The 26,433-nt window shown below is 39.6% G+C and overlaps 1 protein-coding gene across 13 annotated transcripts in view; it reads left to right on the top strand.

Annotated features, from left to right (window-relative positions):
• The first annotated feature begins 4,723 nt into the window (after positions 1-4,723).
• Positions 4,724-26,433, top strand: part of stxbp5l (syntaxin binding protein 5L) — a 308,998-nt gene continuing 287,288 nt past the window's right edge. For all 13 annotated transcript variants that reach the window (XM_088353620.1, XM_088353624.1, XM_088353621.1 and 10 more), the window contains exon 1: positions 4,724-5,339. In XM_088353620.1, coding sequence (XP_088209746.1) covers positions 5,169-5,339 — 171 coding nt within the window. In that variant the 5' untranslated portion in view covers positions 4,724-5,168. The remainder of the gene's footprint in view (positions 5,340-26,433) is intronic.

The following is a 26,433-nucleotide window of genomic DNA, read 5'->3' on the forward strand; positions in this document are numbered from 1 at the left end:
AAATTCATTTGGATGGTCATTTAGTTTTAGTATAAGAGTCGACCTGGATACGGACCAGGCCAGCAAGGGCATACTTTTTTTTTTTACTTATATATTGTCGATGGTCATCCTTTTTATTTTTTTATTTTACATTATACTTTTGTTATTTTATACTTTATTTTTAATTGTCTTTTTTTGGTCATGTTACATTCAGTGCAGCCTGGTCATCCTGGAAAGGGGATTACCTAATGTATGGTCCCTTCTTAAGGTTTCTCCATTCTCCTCATGTTAAGGTTTTTGAGTTTTTCCTTGCCCTCATGTAGGTTTTAGATCAGGGGATGGTATTACATTACTCTGTTGTTTGAAATAGTTTGTGCAGCCCTTTGAGACTGCTTGTGATTAAGGGCTATACAAATAAACATGACTTGACTTAACACTACTTAACACTATTAAAAAAAGATCAATATTTAAAGGTACCGTGTGTATTGTTTAGCCCCTCCCCCTGGTTTTAAAACCTTATTGATTTAAAATGGGAAAAAATACATGAACTATCATGTAAACTTTCTGTTGTTGTCTCTCTATCTGTTGCTCTCTCTCTCCTTCTCTCTCTCCCTACCTCTCCGTCTCTCTGTCTATATCTCATCTCATCTCATTAGCCACACCGCTTATCCTCAGTAGGGTCGCGGGGGTGCTGGAGCCCATCCCAGCAATCATCGGGCAGTGGGCAGGGGACACCCTCAACTGGTTGCCAGCCAATTGTAGGGCACATGGGGACAGACAACTCACTCGCTCATTCACACCTAGGGACAATTTGGACCGGCCAATTCACCTGAAATGCATGTTTTTGGAATGTGGGAGGAAATCATTTCAAACTGATATATAGTAGCTAACTAAATGGCTACAGTAGCTAGGGAACATGATTGATGGCTGGCTGGCTAATCAGAATACTTGTAGGTTGAGGTATTTGTGTTCATTTTGCTTAGCATTTGGAAGCCAACATGATTGTCTGTCATCTTGCTGCAAAGTCTACCCCAATAAACCAAAAAAGCTGAGAAAAAAGATGAAAAAATTGTGCTTTTTGGTCACTTTAAGTCTCTAGTTTGGGCAGCATGGCGGCGCAGTGGTTAGCGCGTGTGCAGCACAGTTCTGAGGTCGTGGGAACCTCCTGAGTGGGTTCAAATCCAGCTCCCGGCCTTACTGTGCGGAGTTTGTATGTTCTCCCCGTGCTTGCGTGGGTTTCCTCCGGGCACTCCGGTTTCCTCCCACATTCCCAAAACATGCATTTCAGTTGAATTGCCCGGTCCAAATTGTCCCTAAGTGTGACAGAGTGAGTTGTCTGTCCCCGTGTGCCCTGCGATTGGCTAGCAACTAGTCCAGGGTGTCCCCTGCCCACTGCCCGATGATAGCTGGGATGGGCTCCAGCATCCCCGCGACCCTACTGAGGATAAGCGGTGCAGCTGATGAGATGAGATGAGAAGTCTCTAGTTCATAATCTTCCCTGTGCACTCCTACCACTCGTTTTCTGTTGCTCTCCATAATACAGTGATATCTAGAGGTCAAAAATCTCACAATATCACTTTAGAAAAAAATAAATACACAGTACAATCTGACGCTTCAAGTTATTGTATCAATATTTTTTGTATTTTTGCTGTCACAGACATAAATAATTGTCTTTTTTTTGGTGAAAATGCTAAAAATCTATATAACAGGGGTGGCCACCCCGGTCCCCAAGAGTCCCATGTCCTGCATGTTTTGGAGGTTTCTCTTCCCCAACTCAGGTGTAAAACTTGTTAGCTAGCTGCGTGGAAGCTTGATAATGACCCAGGTGATTGGACTCACCTGTAATTGAGCAGAGAAACTCCAAAAACATGAAGGACATGCTGCTCTCGAGGGTCACCCCTGCTATATAACCTTCACCTGATGCACAGAACTAGGTTGTCATGAAGGTAAAAAGCTCTTTCCATTCTAAGAAGAAACTTTGCCTGAATTGTATTGAATAAAGCAGAATTATGGCAGATCAAACGTAATCATTTTGTCACACTTGTTAAGTCTCCCGATTTGGTCGGGAGACTACCGCTTTGGCTACGATTCTCCCGCCTACTGATCTGAGAGCAACATCTACTGATTTCTAATACCGTATTTTCCGCACTATAAGGCGCACCAGGTTATAGGGCGCACCCCCAAAAAAATATTTTTGTTCCTATATTTGACATACATAAGATGCACCGGATGATAAGGCGCTACAATGGGAACGTGGACAAAACAGTCAGATAGTTCAGTCCAACTGATTACCCCCTAACATTCCCAAAGCTTGCAAAGACTCAAATTCGTGTCGAGAACACGTGCGGATGCGGTATCCGTACGATGTCACTCAAATGCATCGTTCCATCATTCGGAAGGTTAAAGTCTTGGGATTCAAGAAATGCCAACCATTCCTTAGTTTCTATTTTCGCTCGCAACTTTACTGTGCATATGACAATAAACACTTGGAATTGAGTTTCATTTAAAAATAGACACTCCATTCCATCCATTATCTGCACCGCTTATCACAGAAACATCGAGTTCAGTCTGAAACAAGATACAGGGAAAATATATAGCCGAAGTAGCTCACCGAAGTCGTTGTGTTCATAATAATGTGCAGCCATGGTCCTCTTATATCCGTGAGTTTAGTAAATCCAGGAGAATAAAATATTTACAAATACAGAATAGTAAAAAAATACTTTCTGTATGCCGTCAACCACGTGCTATACGCATTCATCTTTTTCGGCCAATTGCAGGCTTTGTTTGCCGTTTAAGCCTATGCCAGCCTGTAAATGATAAAAAGGATCCGCCCCCTTTACCTCCGAATAACTTTAGCTAATAGTGATGGATTCAAATGATGATTGACACATTGGTTAGCCAATGAAACGCCGGTAAATAAATCCCAGCATACTCCGCGGACTTCTTGGCGTTCGAGGGAAAATCGAGTCGGCGGCTGCAAGTTAGTTGGAAGACTTTGTGATTTGATATTGATCCATAAATAAGGCGCACTGTATTATAAGGCGCATGGTCAGCTTTTGAAAAAAAGTAAGACTTTTAGGTGCACCTTATAGTGCGGAAAATACGGTAATTTAATTTTTGGTCGCCGAAATTTTTATGTGAACAAAGTTTTGCCGATTAAAATTTAGCCGAATTATCCGTAGTCTTTATCATCGTCTTTTTCGCCGTTCTGCACCGGAAAAAGCTTTGATCCAGACTCTGCAATCATAATCTCAAACTCCACGTGATCTCATTCCTTCATGAGCAGCAGACAAATTAGAGTGCTACATATGACTATGTTAAAGAACACCAGAAAATTTGGAATAATTAAACATTGTAATAATCACATGTAAACATAAAATAACAAAGTAGATTGAAAAACGAATTTTTATTGTTGTCTTTTCAAATAATAATAACCGCATCAAAAAAAAATCTCCCGATTTCCCATTTCTGAAACTTAACATGTATGTTTTGTGATTATGCAAAAAACATTTGTATAAAATGTGAAATCATAGGAAAATTTTATCATTGGAAGTTAGAATATGGGTAAAAGTCCACTCATTATAAAACAAAGAGCGAGGTTGGGACTGTGACATCACCCCTGGCATTATTTTTATGAAAATAGGATAGATATGCCTTCCATAACATAAGTACAAAACAACAAAAGTAGCCGACTAACTAGCAATTAAAACATGTATTTTCATATAATCTTAGACGATTATTTATTTTATCCGCTTATTTGTAGCCATCTCCAAACAGTATTTCCTAATTAAAACTAGAGGCATCAATGTTAAACAATGCACATGTCAGTGTTAGCTTCAAGCTAGCTATCAGCCCACTCATTAAAAACAAAGTGGGGAGTGTGACATCATCCCTGGTAATATTTTTAAGAAAATAGGATAGGAATTCCTTCCATAACATGATTAATAGAATACACAAAAAGTAGCTAGCTAACCAGAAAAGGTGAATTTTCCTATTTGTAGCCATCTCAAAAACAATATTTCCAATTAAAACTAGAAGCATCAATGCTAAACACTGCACATGTCAGTGTTAGCTTCAAGCTAACTATCAGCCCACTCATTAAAAACAAAGTGGGGAGTGTGACATCATCCCTGGTAATATTTTTAAGAAAATAGGATAGGAATTCCTTCCATAACATGATTAATAGAATACACAAAAAGTAGCTAGCTAACCAGAAAAGGTGAATTTTCCTATTTGTAGCCATCTCAAAACAATATTTCCAATTAAAACTAGAAGCATCAATGCTAAACACTGTGCATGTTAGTCTTAGCTTCAAGGTACCTATCAGCCCACTCATTAAAAACAAAGTGCGGTGCTGGGAGTGTGGCATCATCCCTGCTAATATTTTTAAGGAAATAATATAGGTATTCCTTCCATAAGATGATTAATAGAATACACAAAAAGTAAAAGAAAATGTGTATTCTCCTATTTGTAGCCATCTCAAAACATGACCACATTATCTATTTTAGGTTATCTAGTAGCTGCAGCAATGCTAATCATTAGTGTTAGCATCAAGAGTTAACAACAAGCTAGGGCTGTACCCTTCTATGTAATAATAAAGGCAACTAAGGTTTTTTTCTATTGCAATTTCCATGAGTGAAGAGAGGGAGAGCAGAAACTGCAGGAAGAGAGTGAAGGGGGTGGGGCTTGCCAGGCTCGGTGAGTGTTTTCAGCACCGCGGACAGCACCAGTCTCTCTCGGCGAGCGCTTGGGCTCCAACAAGCCGATTTTCTCTCCGTGGTTTCTCTCTGTGGATTCCTGCTCAAAGTCTCTTTGTTCTTTTTTTTTAGTTTTTATCTTCAAATTATCCTTATCCTTCCCTTCCCAAGTTGTTTTTGTTTTCCGCTCTCCCCGAGGTTGACTGTTGCTGCCGCGTGGGATGTCCCTCCTCCGTGCTGCGTGGATCCTACTCTAGGATCCGGAGAAGTTTGTGGGCGAGCATCTGCTGCAGCTGCGACGGAGGCGGCGAGCCATCCAGAAGCTTTCATTCGGAAGGGACGGCGGCCAGGATGAGGCGCCCGTGCGACTTTTTAAATTGCACTTAGAGACGAGACGAGGAGGCCCGACATCATCCTCACCGAGCATCTGCAGAGAGCTTCGTCCGACACTCTCGTCCCTCTTCCGCGCTAGTGCAAGAAAAGAGATCGGAGATGAAGAAGTTTCGGAAGGTGCTGGACGGGTTGACCACCTCTTCTCCCGGCGGCGGGACAGTGGGCTCCCCGTCGTGCGGTAGCGCCGCCGGTACCCCGACCGCGGCGCCCACCCCCAAGGAAATCGACGTGCAGGAAACGCTCGTGTCGGAAAACTTTCAGCTGTGCAAGGTGGGTGCATGACTAAGCTTCCACCTGCCCTCTTTATTTACATTCACGCACACTGTGTTAACAAAGGTTTTATTTTCCTTTATCACATACTAGCATGTAGCTCCACAAGTGATTTTCTCAATCTACTATCATCTTCTTTTATATTTTATTTTATTTTATTTATTTTCCCCTTTTATTTCCCATTTATTTTATTTGTTATTGTATGTGTTTGTCTTACTGTCGGTCACCTTTCTTAAGGGATACGACCAAGGTAGAAAGATAGATCTTATCCATCTATCTCTCTATCTCTATCTATCTCTAGACATGTATCTAGACATCTATATCTAGACATCTATCTATCTATCTATCTATCTATCTATCTATCTATCTATCTATCTATCTATCTATCTAGACATCTATCTAGACATCTATCTAGACATCTATCTATCTATCTATCTAGACATCTATCTATCTAGACATCTATCTATCATTGTTATAAATGGATGAACTCACTCATTGAAAAAAAAAACATGTTTTCCCATCTCTAGCCCTGAACACAATCAGTTTTCTCTCTCTCTCTCTCCAATTTTTTTGCTGTTTTCCTCTACTAAAATTCCCACCAACCAGAAAATCTGTATACCAAATGGCTAGTCCAACCCAAAGTGACACACAACCCCTCTCCGTTTGCCGATTCTGTTTATAGAATAGAATATGGGTTGAACATATTATGACAATGAAATTGGACGTGGCACTCTAGTTTCACATTTAACAGTGAGGATATAAGGGAACAAGGAAGATAAGGTTGTAATTTACACAATATAAAGGAACAAAAAAGATAAAGGTTATAATTTACACAAGAAATATGGGCATGTAGGATGTTACATACAGTTTTGGGATCGTATTTAGTGCAATATGCGAAAATCCTGACATGTGGGTGCTGGTCCAGGAAGCTCCGACTAGCGTGCACGGTCATGTGATCTAAACAACCAAGGAGCATGTCGCTAAATAGCGTCCTTTGGCGTTGCAGAAATGGTGTGCACGCGATGACATAACCGGCGTCCCTCCCTTGCATACAAAGTGCACACAAGAAGGGACCCTGCAGTACTGTCCTCATAGTTGATGTGTTTTTTTCACCGAAGGGGGGGTAATGTGGTCGGGGGGGGGGGGGGGGGGGTGTTTGCTAGTCTTCTACAGTAGGTGTATTTTTAGCACGATGCATTTCGGGGGCTCGACTGCAGTGATTGTGCACCATTGAGTGAAAAAAAGGGGGTGGGGGTGAATTATTCATTAAGAAACCGACAGAATACGGGTAGTTTGTGGTGTTCGGGGTGGGGAGGGATGGCGGTTTTTCTTTCCCCAACAAAAGAGATTGGAAGAGGAGGCGTTGATTCACCAGAAAAAGGATGCCGCAGAGCACCCTCGACAAGCTGGCTGGAAGGCAGACGGGGAGGAGAAAGTGGCAGAAAAAGAGAGCGTAAAAAAGAGAGAAAAAACGGCTGGTCCCGTGCCGGAAGCCGCACCTTGCCTGGGCGGCGAGTGCTTGCAAGCACTGTTGATATGAAATACGCAGAATTGATTGAGGCTGGAGTAGAGAGCAAGTGCGTAGGATTCCATCTCGGCATTGTGTGGTGAGAAGCCGCAATCGCTGCTTCCACTTTGGCCCTTTCCCACCCCAGACAGAGTTCAAAGGATAAGGGACAGCTTGTAAGTCTGGCTCCATGAGACTCGTCCACACTCTTGTGTCTATTTCTGTCATGGGTCACATGGGAACTTTGGCCATTTGTGTCTCGTTTAGAAAATATTCTGTAGATACAATTCTATCTACCCTGGTCATATCCCTCAAGAGGGATGACCGACAGCAAAACAAACACATACAATAACCAAAAAAAATTACCAAGAAAAATAACCCCAAAAAATAACCCCAAAAAATAACCCCAAAAAATAACTAAGAAAAATAACTAAGAAAAATAACTAAGAAAAATAACTAAGAAAAATAACTAAGAAAAATGACTACGAAAAATGACTACGAAAAGTAACCAAGAAAAGTAACCAAGAAAAGTAACCAAGAAAAGTAACCAAGAAAAGTAACCAAGAAAAGTAACCAAGAAAAGTAACCAAGAAAGTAACCAAGAAAAGTAACCAAGAAAGTAACCAAGAAAAGTAACCAAGAAAAGTAACCAAGAAAAGTAACCAAGAAAAGTAACCAAGAAAAGTAACCAAGAAAAGTAACCAAGAAAAGTAACCAAGAAAAGTAACCAAGAAAGTAACCAAGAAAAGTAACCAAGAAAGTAACCAAGAAAAGTAACCAAGAAAAGTAACCAAGAAAAGTAACCAAGAAAAGTAACCAAGAAAAGTAACCAAGAAAAGTAACCAAGAAAAATAACTAAGAAAAATAACTAAGAAAAATAACTAAGAAAAGTAACCAAGAAAAGTAACCAAGAAAAGTAACCAAGAAAAGTAACCAAGAAAAGTAACCAAGAAAGTAACCAAGAAAAGTAACCAAGAAAGTAACCAAGAAAAGTAACCAAGAAAAGTAACCAAGAAAAGTAACCAAGAAAAGTAACCAAGAAAAGTAACCAAGAAAAGTAACCAAGAAAAATAACTAAGAAAAATAACTAAGAAAAATAACTAAGAAAAGTAACCAAGAAAAGTAACCAAGAAAAGTAACCAAGAAAAGTAACCAAGAAAAGTAACCAAGAAAAGTAACCAAGAAAAATAACCAAGAAAAAGAACCCAAGAAAAAGAACCAAGAGAAAAAGAACCAAGAGAAAAAGAACCAAGAGAAAAAGAACCAAGAGAAAAAGAACCAAGAGAAAAAGAACCAAGAGAAAAAGAACCAAGAGAAAAAAACCCAAGGATAAAAAACCCCAGGAAAATAACAAGGGAAATAACAAGGAAAATAACCAGGAAAATAACAAGGAAAATAAAAAAGGGGAAAAAAATTGCAAAAAAATCTGCCAAACATTTTTTTGGACCATGGCCAACCCAAACGCCCGAACACCCCAAACAAGATAAGCACCTCGGCACCTAAGTTGGTCATGCTTTCGTTCCTCCAGATGAAACGGGACACTCGGGCCAGGGTGACACAACACACTCTTCTGTTCAACAGCAGGGCCCGACAGCTTTCACTGGTTTACCCCTGCCGCATCATACGGGTGCCCTGCCCATCCGTCAGAACGCGCCCATGTCGCGAAACGGGCCGGGGAGCAGAAAGTCGGAACTCGTATGCGATCTGTCACTTTAATTAGGAAAGAAAAGTTGTCCAACACACAAACTGACCCAAAACAAAACGGGTTCAAAGGCAATCGAAATTACAAACTAGGCAGTACTCAGATCAAACGGGCACGAACAGGGTTTCAACGAGGGTTAAACAATGATCTGGCAGCGGGCAGTTCCAAAAGGAAAATTTAAAATTCTACTCCAAGAGCAATCAGTCCAATGTGTCTCAGCCGGTGTCCAGGGGCGGGGCCAGCTGGGCGCCATGACAACCGTGCAGGACATGACGGCCCAAACATCCCACTATCCTTTTACAACACCTCTCAACTCATTCCTATCACCAACAAGAGTGCTAGCTTTTACTACATTTAGACCTTTTTTCTGCAGTCATAACATAGATACAATAGATTTCTTTGTTTTTGGTAACATCAAAGTTAAAAGCTACTATCATGTTTAGAATTAGATTTGTCTTTCATAACAAGTCAAGTCATCTTTATTTGTGACGCCCTTTATCACAAGGAGTCTCAAAGGGCTGAACAGACTACATAGTATTACAGAGTATTTTACAACATCCCCTGATCTAAAACCGACATGAGGGCAAGGGAAAACTCAAAAAACTCAAGTCATGTTTATTTGTGACGCCCTTAATCACAAGGAGTTAAAGTATTTCCTTAGTATTTTTGAAATAATATGAACCAAGAATAGTTTTTTTTTTATTACAGTATTTTTGTAGTATTTCTATAATACAACTTTGCAGTATATCTGTAATATTTTAGAAGTATGACTGCTGTATTTTTCTATTATAGTGGTATTCTTGTAGTGTGTATTTAGAGAAGTATTTTGTAGAAGTTCCATTGTGGTTTTATAGTATTTGCTTAGTATTTTTTGAGTAATATTGTACATTTTTTTGTATTACAGTATTTCTGTAGTATTTTTGTAGATTTTCTATAATACAACTTTGCAGTATATCTGTAATATTTTAGAAGTATGACCGCGGGATTTTTCTATTATAGTGGTATTTTTGTAGTGTGTTTTTAGAGAGGTATTTTGAAGTATTTCCATTGTAGTTTTTTAGTATTTCCTTAGTATTTTTGAAATGATTTTGTAATTGTTTTTTTGTATTACAGTATTTCGATCGTATTTTTGTAGTATTTCTATAATTCAACTTTGCAGTATATCTGTAATATTTTAGAAGTATGACCGCGGGATTTTTCTATTATAGTGGTATTTTTGTAGTGTGTTTTTAGAGAGGTATTTTGAAGTATTTCCATTGTAGTTTAAATAGTATTTCCTTAGTATTTTTGAAATCATATTGTAATAGTTTGTTGTAGTACAGTATTTCTGCAGCATTTTTGTAGTATTTCTATAATACAACTTTTTGCAGTAGATCTGTAATGTATTAGAAGTATGACTGCGGGATTTTTCTATTATAGTGGTATTTTTGTAGTGTGTTTTTAGAGAGGTATTTTGAAGTATTTCCATTGTAGTTTTATAGTATTTCCTTAGTATTTTTGAAATGATTTTGTAATTGTTTTTTTGTATTACAGTATTTTTGTAGTATTTCTATGAAACAACTTTGCAGTATATCTGTAATATTTTAGAAGTATGACTGCTGTATTTTTCCATTATACTGGTGTTCTTGTAGTGTGTTTTTAGAGAAGTATTTTGAAAGAGTTTCATTGTGGTTTTATAGTATTTGCTCAGTTTTTTTAAAATAATATTGTAAGTTTTTTTGTATTACAGTATTTAAGTAGTATTTTTGTAGTATTTCTATAAAACAACTTTGCTGTATATCTGTAATATATTAGAAGTATGACTGCGGGATTTTTCTATTATAGTAGTATTTTTGTCGTGTGTTTTTAGAGAAGTATTGTGAAGTATTTCCATTGTAGTTTTATAGTATTTCCTTAGTATTTTTGAAATGATATTGTAATAGTTTTTTTTGTATTACAGTATTTTTGTAGTATTTCTATAATACAACTTTGCAGTATATCTGTAATATTTCAGAAGTATGACTGCGGTATTTTTCTATTATAGTGGTATTTTTTTTTAAGTGTTTCTAGAGAAATATTTTCACAGTAGTTTTATCGTATTTCTTTAGTATTTCTGTAGTATTACTGTTGTATTTTTGTAGTGTTTCTGTCGTAATATTTCTGTGGAAGTACTTATGTATTTTACTATTACTGTTAGAGTATTTTTTTAGTATTTTCTTTCATTTTAGGATGAATTTGAAAATATATATTTAGTCCATAACATTGGTATTTAGTTTTGTAGTAATTTTGTAGTATTTTTGTTGTATTTCTGTTGGAGCATTTTGTTGTAGACACACACAGGGACAATGGAGACACGGTTTAATGATGTTTTTTATTAGTAGTACATTAATTACAGGTATATACAGTATATATATATTTTGACTGGCCGCACGTGGGCCGCAGGCCGTAATTTTACCCACCCCTGGCATACGCCATTTTTTCTTTTTGGGAGTGTGGGATAAGAAGCCATTGCTGCGGTTTCCCCATGTTTTCATCTGAAATGTTGAAATTGTGAGCGGCCGAGGGGCGTTGATAGCTCTTATTGAACTCACCACCCGAGGAATCGAAGGTAGCAGGTGGCCCCGGTGGCTCATTTTTAGTTTCAGGGAAGGAAAAAGGATGACGAGCTGAGGATCACTCAACTTTAAAGCCCCAGTGTGTAATATTTGACCACTAGATGGCACTGTGTGGTCTAATGCAGGGGCGGGCAACTGTTAAGAGTGGCAAACCTCATCTCATCTCATCTCATTAGCCGTACCGCTTATCCTCATTAGGGTCGCGGGGGTGCTGGAGCCCATCCCAGCCATCTCCGGGCAGTGGGCAGGGGACACCCTGAACTGGTTGCCAGCCAATCGCAGGGCACACGGGGACAGACAACTCATTCGCTCATTCACACCTAGGGACAATTTGGACCGGCCAATTCACCTGAAATGCATGTTTTTGGAATGTGGGAGGAAACCGGAGTGCCCGGAGGAAACCCACGCAAGCACGGGGAGAACATGCAAACTCCGCACAGGAAGTCTGGAGCTGGATTTGAACCCACGACAGGTTCCCATGACATGAACTGTGCCGCACAAGCGCTAACCACTCATTGAGTTAAAAAATGCGGCCAAGGGGTCGATCCGGAAGAACTATCCGAGTTTTTTTTTCATTTAGGAGTAGAAATACACGCAGATATCTACCGGTACACAGTATATTACTTGTTATATTTGTTTTTGAATATAGTTTCATCAAATATGATTTAAAACACTCACAATTAAAGCAAAACTATTTTTAGGTCCCTGTCTTAAGCACTGAATTACATTTTTATTTTTGTAGTATTTCCGTAGTAGTAGTTTTTGCAGTATTCTTTAGTATTTTGTCAGAATTTACATCGTAGATTTTTGTAGGCTCTATGTAATTTTTTTGTTTTACTACTGTAGTTGTATTTTGTAGTATTTTTTTCATATTTCTATTGTACTATTTTTGTAGCGTTTCTGTCGTAGTATTTTGTATTATAGTTTTACTGTAGTGGTATTTTTTTATATATGGGTGTGATATTTCTGTAGTAGTTCCATAGTAGTATTTTTGTAGTATATCTTTATTATTTTTGTAATCATTGGAGTTGTATTATTGTAGTTGTATATTGTATTGTAGTTTTACTGTAGTTGTATTTCTGTTAGTATTTTTGTGGTATTTCTGTTAGTATTTCCAAAGTACTATTTTTATTTATTATCATTATTTTAGTAATATTTATGGAGTTGTATTATTGTAGTTGTATTTTGTATTATAGTTTTACTGTAGTTGTATTTCTGTTAGTATTTTTGTGGTATTTCTGAAGTATTTCCATACTAGTATGTTTGTAGTATCTGTTAATTATTTTTGTAATATTATTGTAGTTGTATTATTGTAGTTGTATTTTGTGTTATAGTTTTACTGTAGTTGTATTTCTGTTAGTATTTTTGTGGTATTTCTGAAGTATTTCCAAAGTACTATTTTTATTTATTATTATTATTTTAGTAATATTTATGGAGTTGTATTATCGTAGTTGTATTTTGTATAATAGTTTTACTGTAGTTGTATTTCTGTTAGTATTTTGTGGTATTTCTGAAGTATTTCCAGACTAGTATGTTTGTAGTATCTGTTAATTGTTTTTGTAATATTATTGTAGTTGTATTATTGTAGTTGTATTTTGTGTTATAGTTTTACTGTAGTTGTATTTCTGTTAGTATTTTTGTGGTATTTCTGAAGTATTTCCAAAGTACTATTTTTATTTATTATTATTATTTTAGTAATATTTGTGGAGTTGTATTATTGTAGTTGTATTTTGTATAATAGTTTTACTGTAGTTGTATTTCTGAAGTATTTCCATCGTAGTATTTTGGTAGTATCTCTTTATTATTTTTGTATTATTGTAGTTGTATTTTGTATTATAGTTTTACTGTAGTTAGATTTCTGTAAGTATTTTTGTGGTATTTCTGAAGTATTTCCATAGTAGTATTTTCGTAGTATCTCTTAATTATTTTTGTAATATTATTGTAGTTGTATTATTGTAGTTGTATTTTGTTTTATAGTTTTACTGTAGTTGTATATTTGTATTTCTGTAGTAGTATTTTTGAAGTATTTCTATTGTAGTAATTTTGTTGGCCTGGAGAGGGATGGGCGCCACCAGGCTGTACTTGCCCAAAACACACCATGGGAAATGGTGCCCATTCAACCCGTGTGATTAAGGGATCCAACCACCACAACCAACCACATTATTGTAGTATTTTTATAATATTTTCATAGTAGTGTTCTTGTTGTATTTCTTCAATATTTTGGTAATATTACTCCAGTTGTTTCTTTTGTAGTATTGTCATAGTAGCATTATGGTATTACTGTAGGAGTATTTTTTAAATAATATTACTCTAGTAGTGTTTTTGTAGTATTTCAAGGTTTTTTTTCTTTTCAAAATAATAATAGAAAATAATAGAAATATTAATATACCTTTTTCCTTGAGTTCCTTGACCTTCCTTGAAAAACTGATCCAATGACATCTGCTTTTGACAATGCGTCAGAAATGCGCGAGGCAGACATAGCGACAGCCCGACTTAGCAACACTTTTACCAGAAGATTACTTTTCCCGAGACTTTATGGAATTTTGATAAAATGTCTTTAATTTGGACTAATTGCATCATAGCTGCTTCCTCCTATCCGCTATCTTGCCGGAAGCTCTCCTCTTCCTCATCGTCTCTTAACTCTGAACTGTGACGGTGACACGAAGAGCATGCTGGGAGCAGGCATGCGCACTGGGTTGCAGGGCAGATGTGAAGCCATAGCCAGTTAGTTTATATTTAGGAAACTCTGGGAGTGGCACGTACTGTACTGTATTTTGACTTGTAACTAAAGGCAATATTTTCCCGTTCTGCTACTTCGTAACCTAAACCTTTCGTAAGTAGAGGTACCACTGTATTTCCTACCATCAAATTTTAATACTAGATTGAAACGTTGAATTCTTATTTATCTCCTTGACAGGGGGTTACAATGGCAATATCCAAAAGGATAAAAAAAAATAAAAAAATAAAAAAAAAAAAAGGAAAGAAAACTCTTCCTTTTGAACGAAACGAAATCACGTGCCTCCTCATAAGACCGAAAGCCATTCTTTGCTTACTGCTCTCTTGGAAGCGTTGACATAAGCAAATACGACGTGAGCGTGTGGCTGCCGTGTCAGCACACAGTCGCTGCAAACAGGAACCGAAGGAAATAACAAACGCGCCGAATTTAGAAAAAATAGGAAAAAGATAGTGTCTAGCAAAAGTATTGACCCCCTCTCTGAGAAGTTTTTGTCATATTGCCACATTTCAGGCTTCAAACTTAAAGCCCATCAAACTGAAAAGATTTATTTAATAGCGAAATGGAGAGAAAATGATAAAGAAAGTGAAAAGAGAAAGAAAAGGGAGAAAGAGGGCTAAAAAGATAGAAAGAGCAAATGAGAGAGAAAAAGAAAGAGGGTAAGAGAGAGACAACGAAAGAGAGGATGAAAAGAGTCAGAAAAAAAGTGGGAGAAAGAAGGACAGAGGGAGAATGAGAAAAAAAATATTTAATTCTTTTTCTCATTGTTCTTCCTCTCTACCTTTTTTATTTTACTCTCTCTTGCTCTCTCTGTTTCTTTCTTTCTTTCTGTTTCTTGGTGTCTTTCTTTCTCTGTTTCTCTTTGTTTTTTTTTCTGTGTTTCTTTCTTGCTTTCTTTGTTTCTTTGTTTCTTTGTTTCTTTTTGGGTTTTTTTTTCAGTTTCTTTCGTAGTCTCTTTTTCAGTTTCAGTTTCTTCTTTCTCAGTTTCCTTTTAGTTTTTGTTTCTTTCTCTTTTTCTTCGTTTCTCTCTTCTTCTGTGATTCTCTTTCTGTTTCTTTGGCTCTGGTTCCTTCTCTTTCATTCTTTGTTTCATTGTCTCAGTTTCTCTCACGCTGTTTCTTTCTATGTTTCTGTCTTTTTGTTTTTTTTTATGTTTGTTTGGTTGTTTCTTTCTTTTGCTCCTTTCTTTCTTTCTTTCTTTCTTTGGCTCCTTTCTTTGGCTCCTTCCTTTCACTCCTTTTGCTTTTTTATTCCTTCCTTCCTTTGCTCTTTTACTCTTTTATTCCTTCCTTCCTTTACTCATTCCTTTCTTCCTTTGCTCCTTTGTTCCTTTGCTCCTTTACTCTTTCCTTACTTTACTCCTTCCTTCCTTTGCTCCTTTGCTCTTTTGTTCCTTTACTCTTTCCTTCCTTTACCCCTTCGTTCCTTTACTCCATCCTTTGTTCCTTTGCTCCTTTACTCTTTCCTTCCTTTACTCCTTCCTTCCTTCCTTTGCTCCTTTGCTCTTTTCTTCCTTTACTCCTTCCTTCCTTTACTCCTCCCTTTGCTCCTTTGTTCCTTTGCTCCCTTACTCTTTCCTTCCTTTACTCCTTCCTTCCTTTACTCCCTTCTATGTTCCTTTGTTCCTTTGCTCATTTACTCTTTTCTTCCTTTACTCCTCCCTTCCTTTGCTCCTTTGCTCCTTTACTCTTTTCTTAATTTACTCCTTCCTTCCTTTACTCCGCCCTTTGCACCTTTGTTCCTTTGCTCCTTTACTCTTTCCTTATTTTACTCCTTCCTTCCTTCCTTCTTTCCTTTGTTCCTTTGCTCCTTTGCACTTTCCTTCCTTTACTCCTTCCTTTGCTCTTTTGTTCCTTTGCTCCTTTACTCTTTCCTTCCTTTACTCCTTCCTTTACTCCTTTACTCTTTCCTTCCTTTACTCCTTCCTTTGCTCCTTTGTTCCTTTGCTCCTTAACTCTTTCCTTCCTTTACTCCTTCCTTTGCTCCTTTACTCTTTCCTTCCTTTACTCCTTCCTTTTTTCCTTTGTTCCTTTGCTCCTTTGCTCTTTCCTTCCTTTACTCCTTCCTTCCTTCCTTTGCCCCTTTACTCTTCTTCCTTTACTCCTTCCTTCATTTACTCCTCCCATTGCTCCTTTGTTCCTTTGCTCCTTTACTCTTTCCTTCCTTTACTCCTTCCTTTGCTCCTTTACTCTTTCCTTCCTTTACTCCTTCCTTTTTTCCTTTGTTCCTTTGCTCTTTCCTTCCTTCCTTCCTTTGCCCCTTTGCTCTTTTACTCTTCTTCCTTTTCTCCTTCCTTCCTTTACTCCTCCCTTTGCTCCTGTGTTCCTTTGCTCCTTTACTCTTTCCTTCCTTTACTCCTTCCTTTGCTCTTTTGTTCCTTTGCTCCTTTACTCTTTCCTTCCTTTTCTCCTTCCTTTTCTCCTTCCTTTGCTCTTTTGTTCCTTTGCTCCTTTACTCTTTCCTTCCTTTTCTCCTTCCTTCCTTCCTTTGCTCCTTTGCCCCTTTGCTCTTTTCTTCCTTTACTCCTTCCTTCCTTTACTCCTTCCTTTTTTCCTTTTTTCCTTTGTTCCTTTGCTCTTTCCTTCCTTTACTCCTTCCTTCCTTCCTTTGCCCCTTTGCTCTTTTACTCTTCTTCCTTTACTCTTTCCTTCTTTTACTCCTTCCTTTGCTCCTTTTGCTCTTTTACTCCTTCCTTCCTTCCTTCCTTCCTTCCTTCCTTTCTCTTCAATCTTCTAGCCTGTGTAAATGGCAACTCAAACAGTAATCCCAACGTCACCAGATGAGGTTTTCCCGTGCTTTGAATCGAGACAATAATGCAAAGTTTGGGAACCAAAGTGTCCAAAAGGCCTAAAGCCCGGATGAAAAATAACTCTAGCGTCCCCAATAAAGAGGCCACTCGACACCAAAGCGAAATCGCACGTGTCGGAAAGTCGAGCGCTTAATATTGAAAGACGTAGAGCTTGCTAAAATGTTCACCCCCCCGGGACATCTTCGGCCCATTTCCATTTATCATTTCCTCTAAAGAATGATCAAAATGAGATTTGGGATGACCCTTAACGCCAGCACAAGGAAAAATATCAAACCTATTAATTGGACACATTTAAAACGAAAATGTAGTAATTTGTTCAATGTCTTCTGTTCCATCGAGACCCTGCCCGGGATGAGTTGGATTTGGCTGTTATCCCTCGTTTATCGCGATATGCTAAAATCCCCGCTTGCAGCGATAGGGTGCTGTACATGATAGGCGGGAAGAACAAAAAATAGAGGCGCCATGCAAGGGACCAATTAGCTGGGGATGGCTTTCAGCATTAGTCAACTGGGGATAATGGATCCAAAACAGCTCAAGCCAATTAAAAGAATGCCCTCTGTCGGCCCCGGTCTCTGCAATAGTCGACCGAGGATTGTGGCCACAATCAAGCATTTTATTTGAGGCAGCCAGGCCCGATAAAAGTGCGCTCTGCGTGCCCCCCCTAGCAGCATTAGTCAACTGGGGATAATGGATCCAAAACAGTGCAGTTCATTTTAGCAACAGCTCAAACCAATTTAAAGAATGCCCTCTGTAAGCCCCGGTCTCTGCAATAGTTGACCGAGGATTGTGGCCAAAACCATGCATTTCATTTAAAGCGGTCGCGTTTTACAGCGTAATGGGTTTGGGGATAATGGATCACCCTGCACAAGTACATTTCATTTTGGGTGGAAAGACAGTCTTGACAAAAAAAAACAGCCAGGCCCGACAAAAGTGCGCTCTGTGTGCCTCCGCATGCACCAAGTCAACAGGGGATAATGGATTGTGGCTACACTTTACGGTGAAAGAAGGTAAATAGAAATAATTTACTCGCTCGGCTCCCGCACTCAGCAATAGTCAACTGGGGATAATGGATCCAAAACAGTGCAGTTCATTTTAGCAGCAGCTTGAACCAATTCAAAGAATGCCCTCTGTCGGCCCTGGTGTCTGCAATTGTCGACCGAGGATTGTGGCCACAACCAAGCATTTAATTTGAGGCAGTCGCGTTTCACAGCATAATGGGTTTGGCGATAATGGATCGCGGCTGCACAAGTACATTTCATTTCGGGTGGAAATACAGTCATAACAAAAAAGAACAGCCAGGCCCGACAAAAGTGAACTCTGCGTGCCCCCGCCAGCAGCATGAATCAACTGGGGATAATGGATCCAAAACAGCGCAGTTCATTTAAGCAGCAGCTCGTACCAATTCAAAGAATGCCCTTTCTTGGCCCCGGTCTGCAATAGTTGACCGAGGATTGTGGCCACAATCAAGCATTTCATTTGAGGCAGTCGCGTTTCACAGCATAGTGGGTTTGGGGATAATGGATCGCGGCTGCACAAGTACATTTCATTTTGGGTGGAAATACAGTCATAACAAAAAAGAACAGCCAGGCCCGACAAAAGTGCGCTCTGCGTGCCCCCGCTAGCAGCATTAATCAACTGGGGATAATGGATCCAAAACAGCGCAGTTCATTTAAGCAGCAGCTCAAACCAATTCAAAGAATGCCCTCTGTCGGCCCTGGTCTCTGCAATAGTCGACCGAGGATTGTGGCCACAACCAAGCATTTAATCTGAGGCAGTCGCGTTTCACAGCATAATGGGTTTGGGGATAATGGATCGCCGCTGCACAAATACATTTCATTTTGATTACTGCACCATAATCCAAATACGAGGTATATCATGGATTAAAAGAATAAATGTTAGAGAAAATACTAAAACGATTTATTTACCTATTAGCTAGAACTGGGGTACGAAGAGCTTGCCTAGATTCACGCATACCCACCAGTTGCCTTTTCCTCCTCGTCTTTGAACTCTGAAATGTGACGGTGACACGAAGAGCATGCTGGGCGGCAGAACTGGCATGCGCACTGGGTCGCCAGGCAGATTTGAAGCCATAGCCAGTTTGTTTACGTTCGGGGAGTGGCGAATGGCAGCGAGTACTCTACTGTATTTTTGACTTTGTATCCTGAAACGCCTTTGTAACTAGAGTCAATAGTTTCTCGTTCAGGTACTTTGTAATCTATCACTTTTGTATGTGGAGACATTTGTAAGTATATGTACCACTTTCAAATTTCTGGACAATTTGGGGTTTTTAGGTGCATTATATTGTTTGTATTGTTATTGCTTGTTGTTGTTGTTGTTTATTGTTGATGTTGACTAAGTATTGCGTACCGTATGCTAAATCTATCGCACCCTGGTCATCCTGGAAGGGAGTTTACCACTCGTAAGGCCCCTTCTCAAGGTTTCTTATTTTCCTCATGTTGAGGTTTTTGAGTTTTTCCTTGCCCGCATGTAGGTTTCAGATCAGGGGATGGTGTCATTTTAATCCTGTGCTGTATTATAGGACATTTTGTGATTAAGGGTGTTACGAATGAATGGGACTCGACTTGATTTGGATTTCCTCATGTGCAGTCCCTTCTCAAGGTTTCTTATGTTCCTCATGCTGAGGTTTTTGAGTTTTTCCTGCCCGCATGCTGGTTTCAGATCAGGGGATGTCATTTTAATCCGGTGCTGTCCTTTGAGACATTTTGTGATTAAGGGTGTCACGAATAAATGGGACTTGACTTGGATTACCTCATGTGCGGTCCCTTTTCAAGATTTCTTATTTTCCTCATGTTGAAGTTTTTGAGTTTTTCCTTGCCCTCATGTAGGTTTCAGATCAGGGGATGTTGTCATTTTAATCCTGTGCTGTTCTTTGAGACATTTTGTGATTAGGGACTTCACGAATAAATGAGACTTGACTTGGATTACCTCATGTTCAGTCACTTCTCAAGTTTTCCCTCGTGCTGGGGTTTTTGAGTTTTTCCTTGCCTGCATGTAGGTTTTAGATCAGGGGATGGTGTCATTTTAATCCTGTGCTGTCCTTTAAGACATTTTGTGATTAGGGCTGTCACGAATGAATGGGACTTGACTTGATTTGGATTTCCTCATGTGCAGTCCCTTCTCAAGGTTTCTTATGTTCCTCATGCTGAGGTTTTTGAGTTTTTCCTTGCCCCCATGCTGGTTTCAGATCAGGGGATGGATTTATGTTAATCTTGTGCTTTCCTTTTGAGACATTTTGTGATTAAGGACGTCACAAATGACTGGGACTTGACTTGGATTATCTCAAATGTAGTCCCTTCTCAAGGTTTCTTATTTTCCTCATGTTGAGGTTTTGAGTTTTTCCTTTCCAACATGTTGGTTTCAGATCAGGGGATGTGTCATTTTAATCCTGTGCTGTTCTTTGAGACATTTTGTGATTAGGGACTTCACGAATAAATGAGACTTGACTTGAATTACCTCATGTTCTGTCACTTCTCAAGTTTTCCCTCTTGCTGAGGTTTTTGAGTTTTTCCTTGCCCTCATGTAGGTTTCAGATCAGGGGATGGTGTCATTTTAATCCTGTGCTGTCCTTTAAGACATTTTGTGATTAGGGGTGTCACGAATGAATGGGACTTGACTTGATTTGGATTTCCTCATGTACAGTCCCTTCTCTAGATTTCTTATTTTCCTCATGCTGAGGTTTTTGAGTTTTTCCTTGCCCGCATGCTGGTTTAAGATCAGGGGATGGATTTGTGTTAATCTTGTGCTTTCCTTTGAGACATTTTGTGATAAGGACGTCACGAATAAATGGGATTTGACTTGGATTACCTAATGTGTGGTCCCTTCTCAAGGTTTTTTATTTTCCTCGTGCTGAGGTTTTTTGAGTTTTTCCTGCCTGCATGCTGGTTTCAGATCAGGGGAGGTCATTTTAATCCGGTGCTGTCCGTTGAGACATTTTGTGATTAAGGACGTCACGAATAAATGGGACTTGACTTGGATTACCTAATCTGTAGTCCCTGTAGTCCATGTTGAAGTTTTTGAGTTTTTCCTTTCACTCACGTTGGTTCAAGATCAGGGTGTAATTGTGGCCTGTGTAGTCCTTTGAGACTTTTTGTGATTAAGGGCTATACAAATAAATGTAACTTGACCTTAAAGTGCTGAAAATACCCTATGTGTAATGTAACCTACCAACAGGGTTTGGTAGGGTTACTTTAACTTGATTTTTTTCAATTACTTTTGGATTACTTCAATACGAAATATGCTAATAAACGACAAAAGAAACTAAATATGAATAAAATGACTCAATTTTGTGCAGGCTTGGGGAGTAACGGAATACACGGAACGGCAAAAATGATGTTGGCAAGCTGTTTGGATTTCTTTTCATTTTGTTTCTGTCGCATTTGATGTTCGTGTTGCCGGAGATCAAAGAGATCAAAGCCAGGAGAGAAAGCTTACCATGTGTTGTGAGTCATCACTTGATTCATATTGAGTTTCTTTTGTCTTTTATTAGCATATTTGGTATTGGAGTCATCCAAAAGTCATTGAAAGTAATCCAGTAAAGTAACCCCACCCAACCCTGCCTACCAACAATATTAAAGTGATAGATAAAATGGGGAGACGGTAGAGATCCTGAGACAATAGTATCGATGTGATCCAAGAACTGGCTAAATATCGATATTTGGACTGTCAGGTTCTCCTTCAGTTCTAGGTCTGAGTCACCTGGCTCCGTTTGCAGCAATTCTCAATGGCTGTGATGACTCAGAGTGATGGACTTGCAACTCGTCTCATATTACCATGTGTCAGAGGCCCCGAGGGCTTTCTCGAGTAAGGAGGCGATGCCAGGCTGAAATGGAAAGCTGAGCGAGCGAGAGAGAAAGAGAGAGAGAAAAAAAAATGACAGAAAATCGATGTTTGACATTCACCCGGAGCGTCGAACTCTGCGGCGGAGGCCAAAACCGATGGCCTCTGAGATCAGGTGGGGCCCTTTCGTCTGCGTTTTGGTGGAAAAGGGTTCTTGAGTCATGCCAGGAACTTATTCTCATAAGTAAACTTCTGGATTCACTTAAAAATGAATCTCCTGGCAGGAGAGAACTCTCAAAGTGGGACAAAGGAAATGTATTATTGTTTTTAAACTATTCCATTTAAAATGTTTCTTCATGTTTCGGGTCATGGTCCTGTTATATAGGCGAACCTGCGCCCCATTCTCAGGTCTCTTGCAGACCCCAACAGCTTTTCTAAAAGAATGGACCCATCTTCCCATCAACTTTTCTCTCCAGTCCTGCTGAAGAAAAGCAACCCCAGAGCATGATACTGCCACCCCCATGTTTGACAGTGGGGATGGTGTTTATAAGGTGATGTGCAGTATTGATCTAAAGCTAAATGTAACGCCTTGCATTCAGCCCAAAAAGTTACATTTTGGTCCCATTAAACAGAGCATGTTGTTCCACATCTATCCTACTATCTATATCTATCTAGACATCTCTCTATCTATCTAGAAATCTATTTATCTCTATCTATCTAACCATCTATCTAGACATCTATTAATCTCTCTATCTATCTAGACATCTATCTAGACATCTATTTATCTCTCTATCTATCTAGACATCTATCTAGACATCTATTTATCTAGACATCTATCTAGACATCTATCTAGACATCTATCTAGACATCTATTTATCTCTATCTATCTAGACATCTATCTAAACATCTATTTATCTCTCTCTATCAATCTAGACATCTATCTATCTAGACATCTATCTAGACATCTATTTATATCTCTATCTATCTAAACATCTATCTAGACATCTATTTATCTCTATCTATCTAGACATCTATCTAGACATCTATTTATCTCTCTCTCTATCAATCTAGACATCTATCTATCTAGACATCCATCTGGACATCTATTTATCTCTCTATCTATCCATCTAGACGTCTATCTAGAAATCTATCTAACTAGACAACTATCTAGACATCCATTATCTCTCTCTCTCTCTCTGTATATATATATCTCTATCTCTATCTCTATCTCTATCTCTCTATCTAGACATCTATCTGTGTCTTCTTGCAAAAGCCAAACAGGCCTTTTCATGGTATATCTTCAGAAAGGGCTTTCTTTTTGCCACTCTTCCATAAAGGGCAGATTTACGCTGAGAACGACTAATAGTTGTTTTATTCACTTATTGTCTATTCTCTGTTGTGTATCAGCCAAATGTGATCACGGGCCTCTTGGTTGCTTCTCTGATTAATTTTCACCGTGTTTAGCCCAAGAATAACCAAGTATTGGTAGTGCAGTGATTTATTTTTTGCTCTCTACATGTTGATATTATTGCTCACACAGTGTTTTGTTGCAAAACGTTCTCACTTTCCATTGCTGCTTTAAATTTATTTTACAACTTTATTCCAGGCCTACTTAGTGTGTTCTTTGGTCTTCATCATGCTGTCTCTTCTTCATGCTGTCTCTGAGCCCATCACAGAGCAGATGCATTTAAACTGAGACTTTATGCACTCTGTCATTGTTAGTCATTTAAGTTGACATCGGATCATTCAGAAGTCATCAGGGAACTTCTGTAGAGACCCCTTTTTCAGTTTTTTTGTTGTAAACTGAGTATTTATCTCTCTATCTCTCTATCTAGACATCTATCAGACATCTATTTATCTATGTAGACATCTATCTATCTATCTATCTAGACATCTAGACATCTATCTATCTATCTATCTAAACATCTATCTATCTATCTTGGTCATGCTTTCGTCCCTCCATATGAAATGGGACACCAGAAAGCGGCCGTGTCACTCGGGTCAGGGTGACACAACACACTCTTCTGTTCAACAGCAGGGCCCGACAGCTTTCTCTGGTTTACCCCTGCCGTATCATAGAACCTGTCCAAACATCCCATTATCCTTTCACACCTCTCCACTCATTCCTATCACCAACAAGAGCTCTAGCTTACACTATATTTCAACCTCTTTCCTGCAGTGCACTCATAACACTATCCATCCACGTCAATCGCGGCTTTCCTCTTGGTCTCCTTCCATTTACTCTTGCTCTGTAGATCCTCTTCAACATTCGATCCTGATCCATCCTCTCCATGTGTCCAAACCAACCGACTACTCTCTTATCCACTCACTTGCTCCGTTCCACTACTACTCCAGTTCTGTCTCTCACAATTTCATTCCTCAATCTATCCAATCTTGTCCGTCACTCCTAACCTACTCCTCAAAAATAAAGTATAAAATGCTGAAATAATTTGTGTCTCACATGTTGGGGATTCTTAGACGATATTTTCAGTTTTTTTAGGTTTAAGTTTGAAGCTTGAAATGTGAGTGGGGCAATATTTTTGTGTGGGGTTCACGTTGGTGCCGGGAACCAGTAGATGTCCTGAAGAAATCAGAGGCATCAGCTCACCCGTAACACTAATGAGGGCGACAGCGATAGAAAATAGAAAATACAGGTTGCAATACTATAAGTAGAATCCCATCCGTCATGGCCGCCGCCACCACACATCAGCTACTTTAAGGCTCTGGAATAATAACGGAGCAGCCGGGGACGGTGGGATAAAGTCGTCGGAGAAGCGATTTCATCGAGCTGTTTATAGCCAAACGATTTTCGGGGCATCGGAAAGTTTTACTGCCGCTTTTTGACAGCTGCTGTGTGCCAGGGTTGGACGGGTTTGTCTTTCTTCAGGGAATCCAAATCCAGTGGACCTTCAACTCTCTGCTCTTGTAACTTTTAACGAGGGGAAAGTTGAGTTCTGCCTTTTTTGAGATGAGAACAATGTCTGAAGGGATAGTTTCTCACTTCATTTGTGTATATATGAAAAACCTTGTTCAGTTCTTGGGTGGATACTGTCAGGACCAGAACGGAAACAGAACCCAATTGCGTGACATCTACCACAAGTTTTATTAAAGGAAAGAGGAAGGGCTGCGCCCACGATGCAGTCTTCTTTGGACGCGGGAAGTGAGTCGCTCTCGGATTCGGACTGGGATCCCAACACGGAAGTGGATCTTCCGTAGCGAGCGATGGCGGTGTCAGGGACGGAAAAAACAAGTCGGTAGCCGGGACTGGGAAAGCAAGGTGTGGTCGGGGTCAGAAAGGAGTCGTAAGCCAGAACGTACACGTAGTCAGGGACAAAAAAAGGTCATAAGCCGGGACGGGAGAACAGACGTGATCAGGAGCAATACAGGTCGTAGCCGGAGACAAACGGGAGCAAAAACGGGACAGGTGGGAGTCAGGATTGAAAAAGGCATTCCTAGTGTACTCTGAGGTTTGCAGACGGATTGACAACAGAGGACAGACAGGACTGGGTTCAAGTAGTTTTTGCTCCCGTTTGTCTCCGGCTATGACCTGTTTTGATCCCGACCACGTCTGCTCTCCCGTCCCGGCTTATGACCCATTTTTTATCCCAACTACGTCTACTCTCCTGTCCTGACTTACAACTCATTTCTGACCCTGACCACGCTTTTGCTCTCCCTGTCCCGGCTACCGACCTGTTTTTCCGTCCCTGACACCGCCATCGCTCGCTACGGAAGATCCACTTCCGTGTTCGGATCACAATCCGAGTGCGAGAACGACTTGCTTCCCGCGTCCAGCAAACACCGGATCGTGGGTGCAGTCCCTCCTCTTTCTTTCGATAAAATTTGTGGTAAATGTTTCGTCCTGATTCCGTTCTGGACATAACATGTTCAAGCTTAGCTGCTGTCCTAGCAAGGCCAGGGCCTTGGTCCAGCTCCTCCTGTCAGGACATGCCCTCCTACCTTGTGACTGGCCAAATTCAGACTTCCCTTGTGAGGTGAGACGTGTACCAGCTCTGGGTTGGTCTCTTGGGAGGGGCGGACCCCTGTGGTGGAGTGGTCACGGCAACCCTTGATGTGCCAATGCAAGCTAACACCCCCCTCCCCAACCTCACAAACCAGCAGTATTAGTCAGATAACCTAGCTATGTGATTGGCTTAAAACACCGTATTCACTTCAAATGTCTTGCCATTGTTTGATCATTTCCTGACATTGCAAAACGGAATTCTGACCAAACTTTGAATACTCTACATACCACTCTGGCATTTTTGCTTTGAGGGTCAATTCAAATCATGTTTATTTGTATCGACCTTAATCACAAGGAGTCTCAAAGGGCTGCACAGGTTACATTTACCCCATCCCCTGATCTAAAACCTACATGAGGGCAAGGAAACACTCAAAAACCCCAACATGAGGAAAATGAAGAAACCTTGAGATATATAAATATAAAATGTCCCGGAGAAAACAACTAATAAACATAAGGCTTTTTAAGTGAGTAAGCCTCCGTACTACAAGTCCCAGAATGCCTTTGGGCATCAAAATATCGCAGCTATAGGGAACTGCGCAGGGACAGCATGGGATTAAAATGACATCCCCTGATCTGAAACCAACATGCGGGAAAGGAAAAACTCAAAAACCTCGGCACAAGGAAAATAAGAAACCTTGAGAAGGGACTACAGATTATGTAATCCAAGTCAAATCCCATTAATTTGTGAGACCCTTAATCACAAAATGTCCTAAAGGACAGCAAAGGATAAAATGACACCATCCCCTGATCTGAAACCTACATTAGGGCAAGGAAAAACTCAAAAACCTCAACACGAGGAAATTAAGAAACCTTGAGGAGGGACCGCACATGAGGTAATCCAAGTCAAGTCCCATTTATTCGTGACAACCTTAATCACACAATGACTCAAAGGACACCACAGGATTAAAATGACGCCATCCACTGATCTAA

This window comes from Urocampus carinirostris, chromosome 14 (genome assembly GCF_059441175.1).
Source record: "Urocampus carinirostris isolate Australia breed hairy pipefish chromosome 14, RoL_Ucar_1.0, whole genome shotgun sequence".
NCBI lineage: Eukaryota > Metazoa > Chordata > Actinopteri > Syngnathiformes > Syngnathidae > Urocampus > Urocampus carinirostris.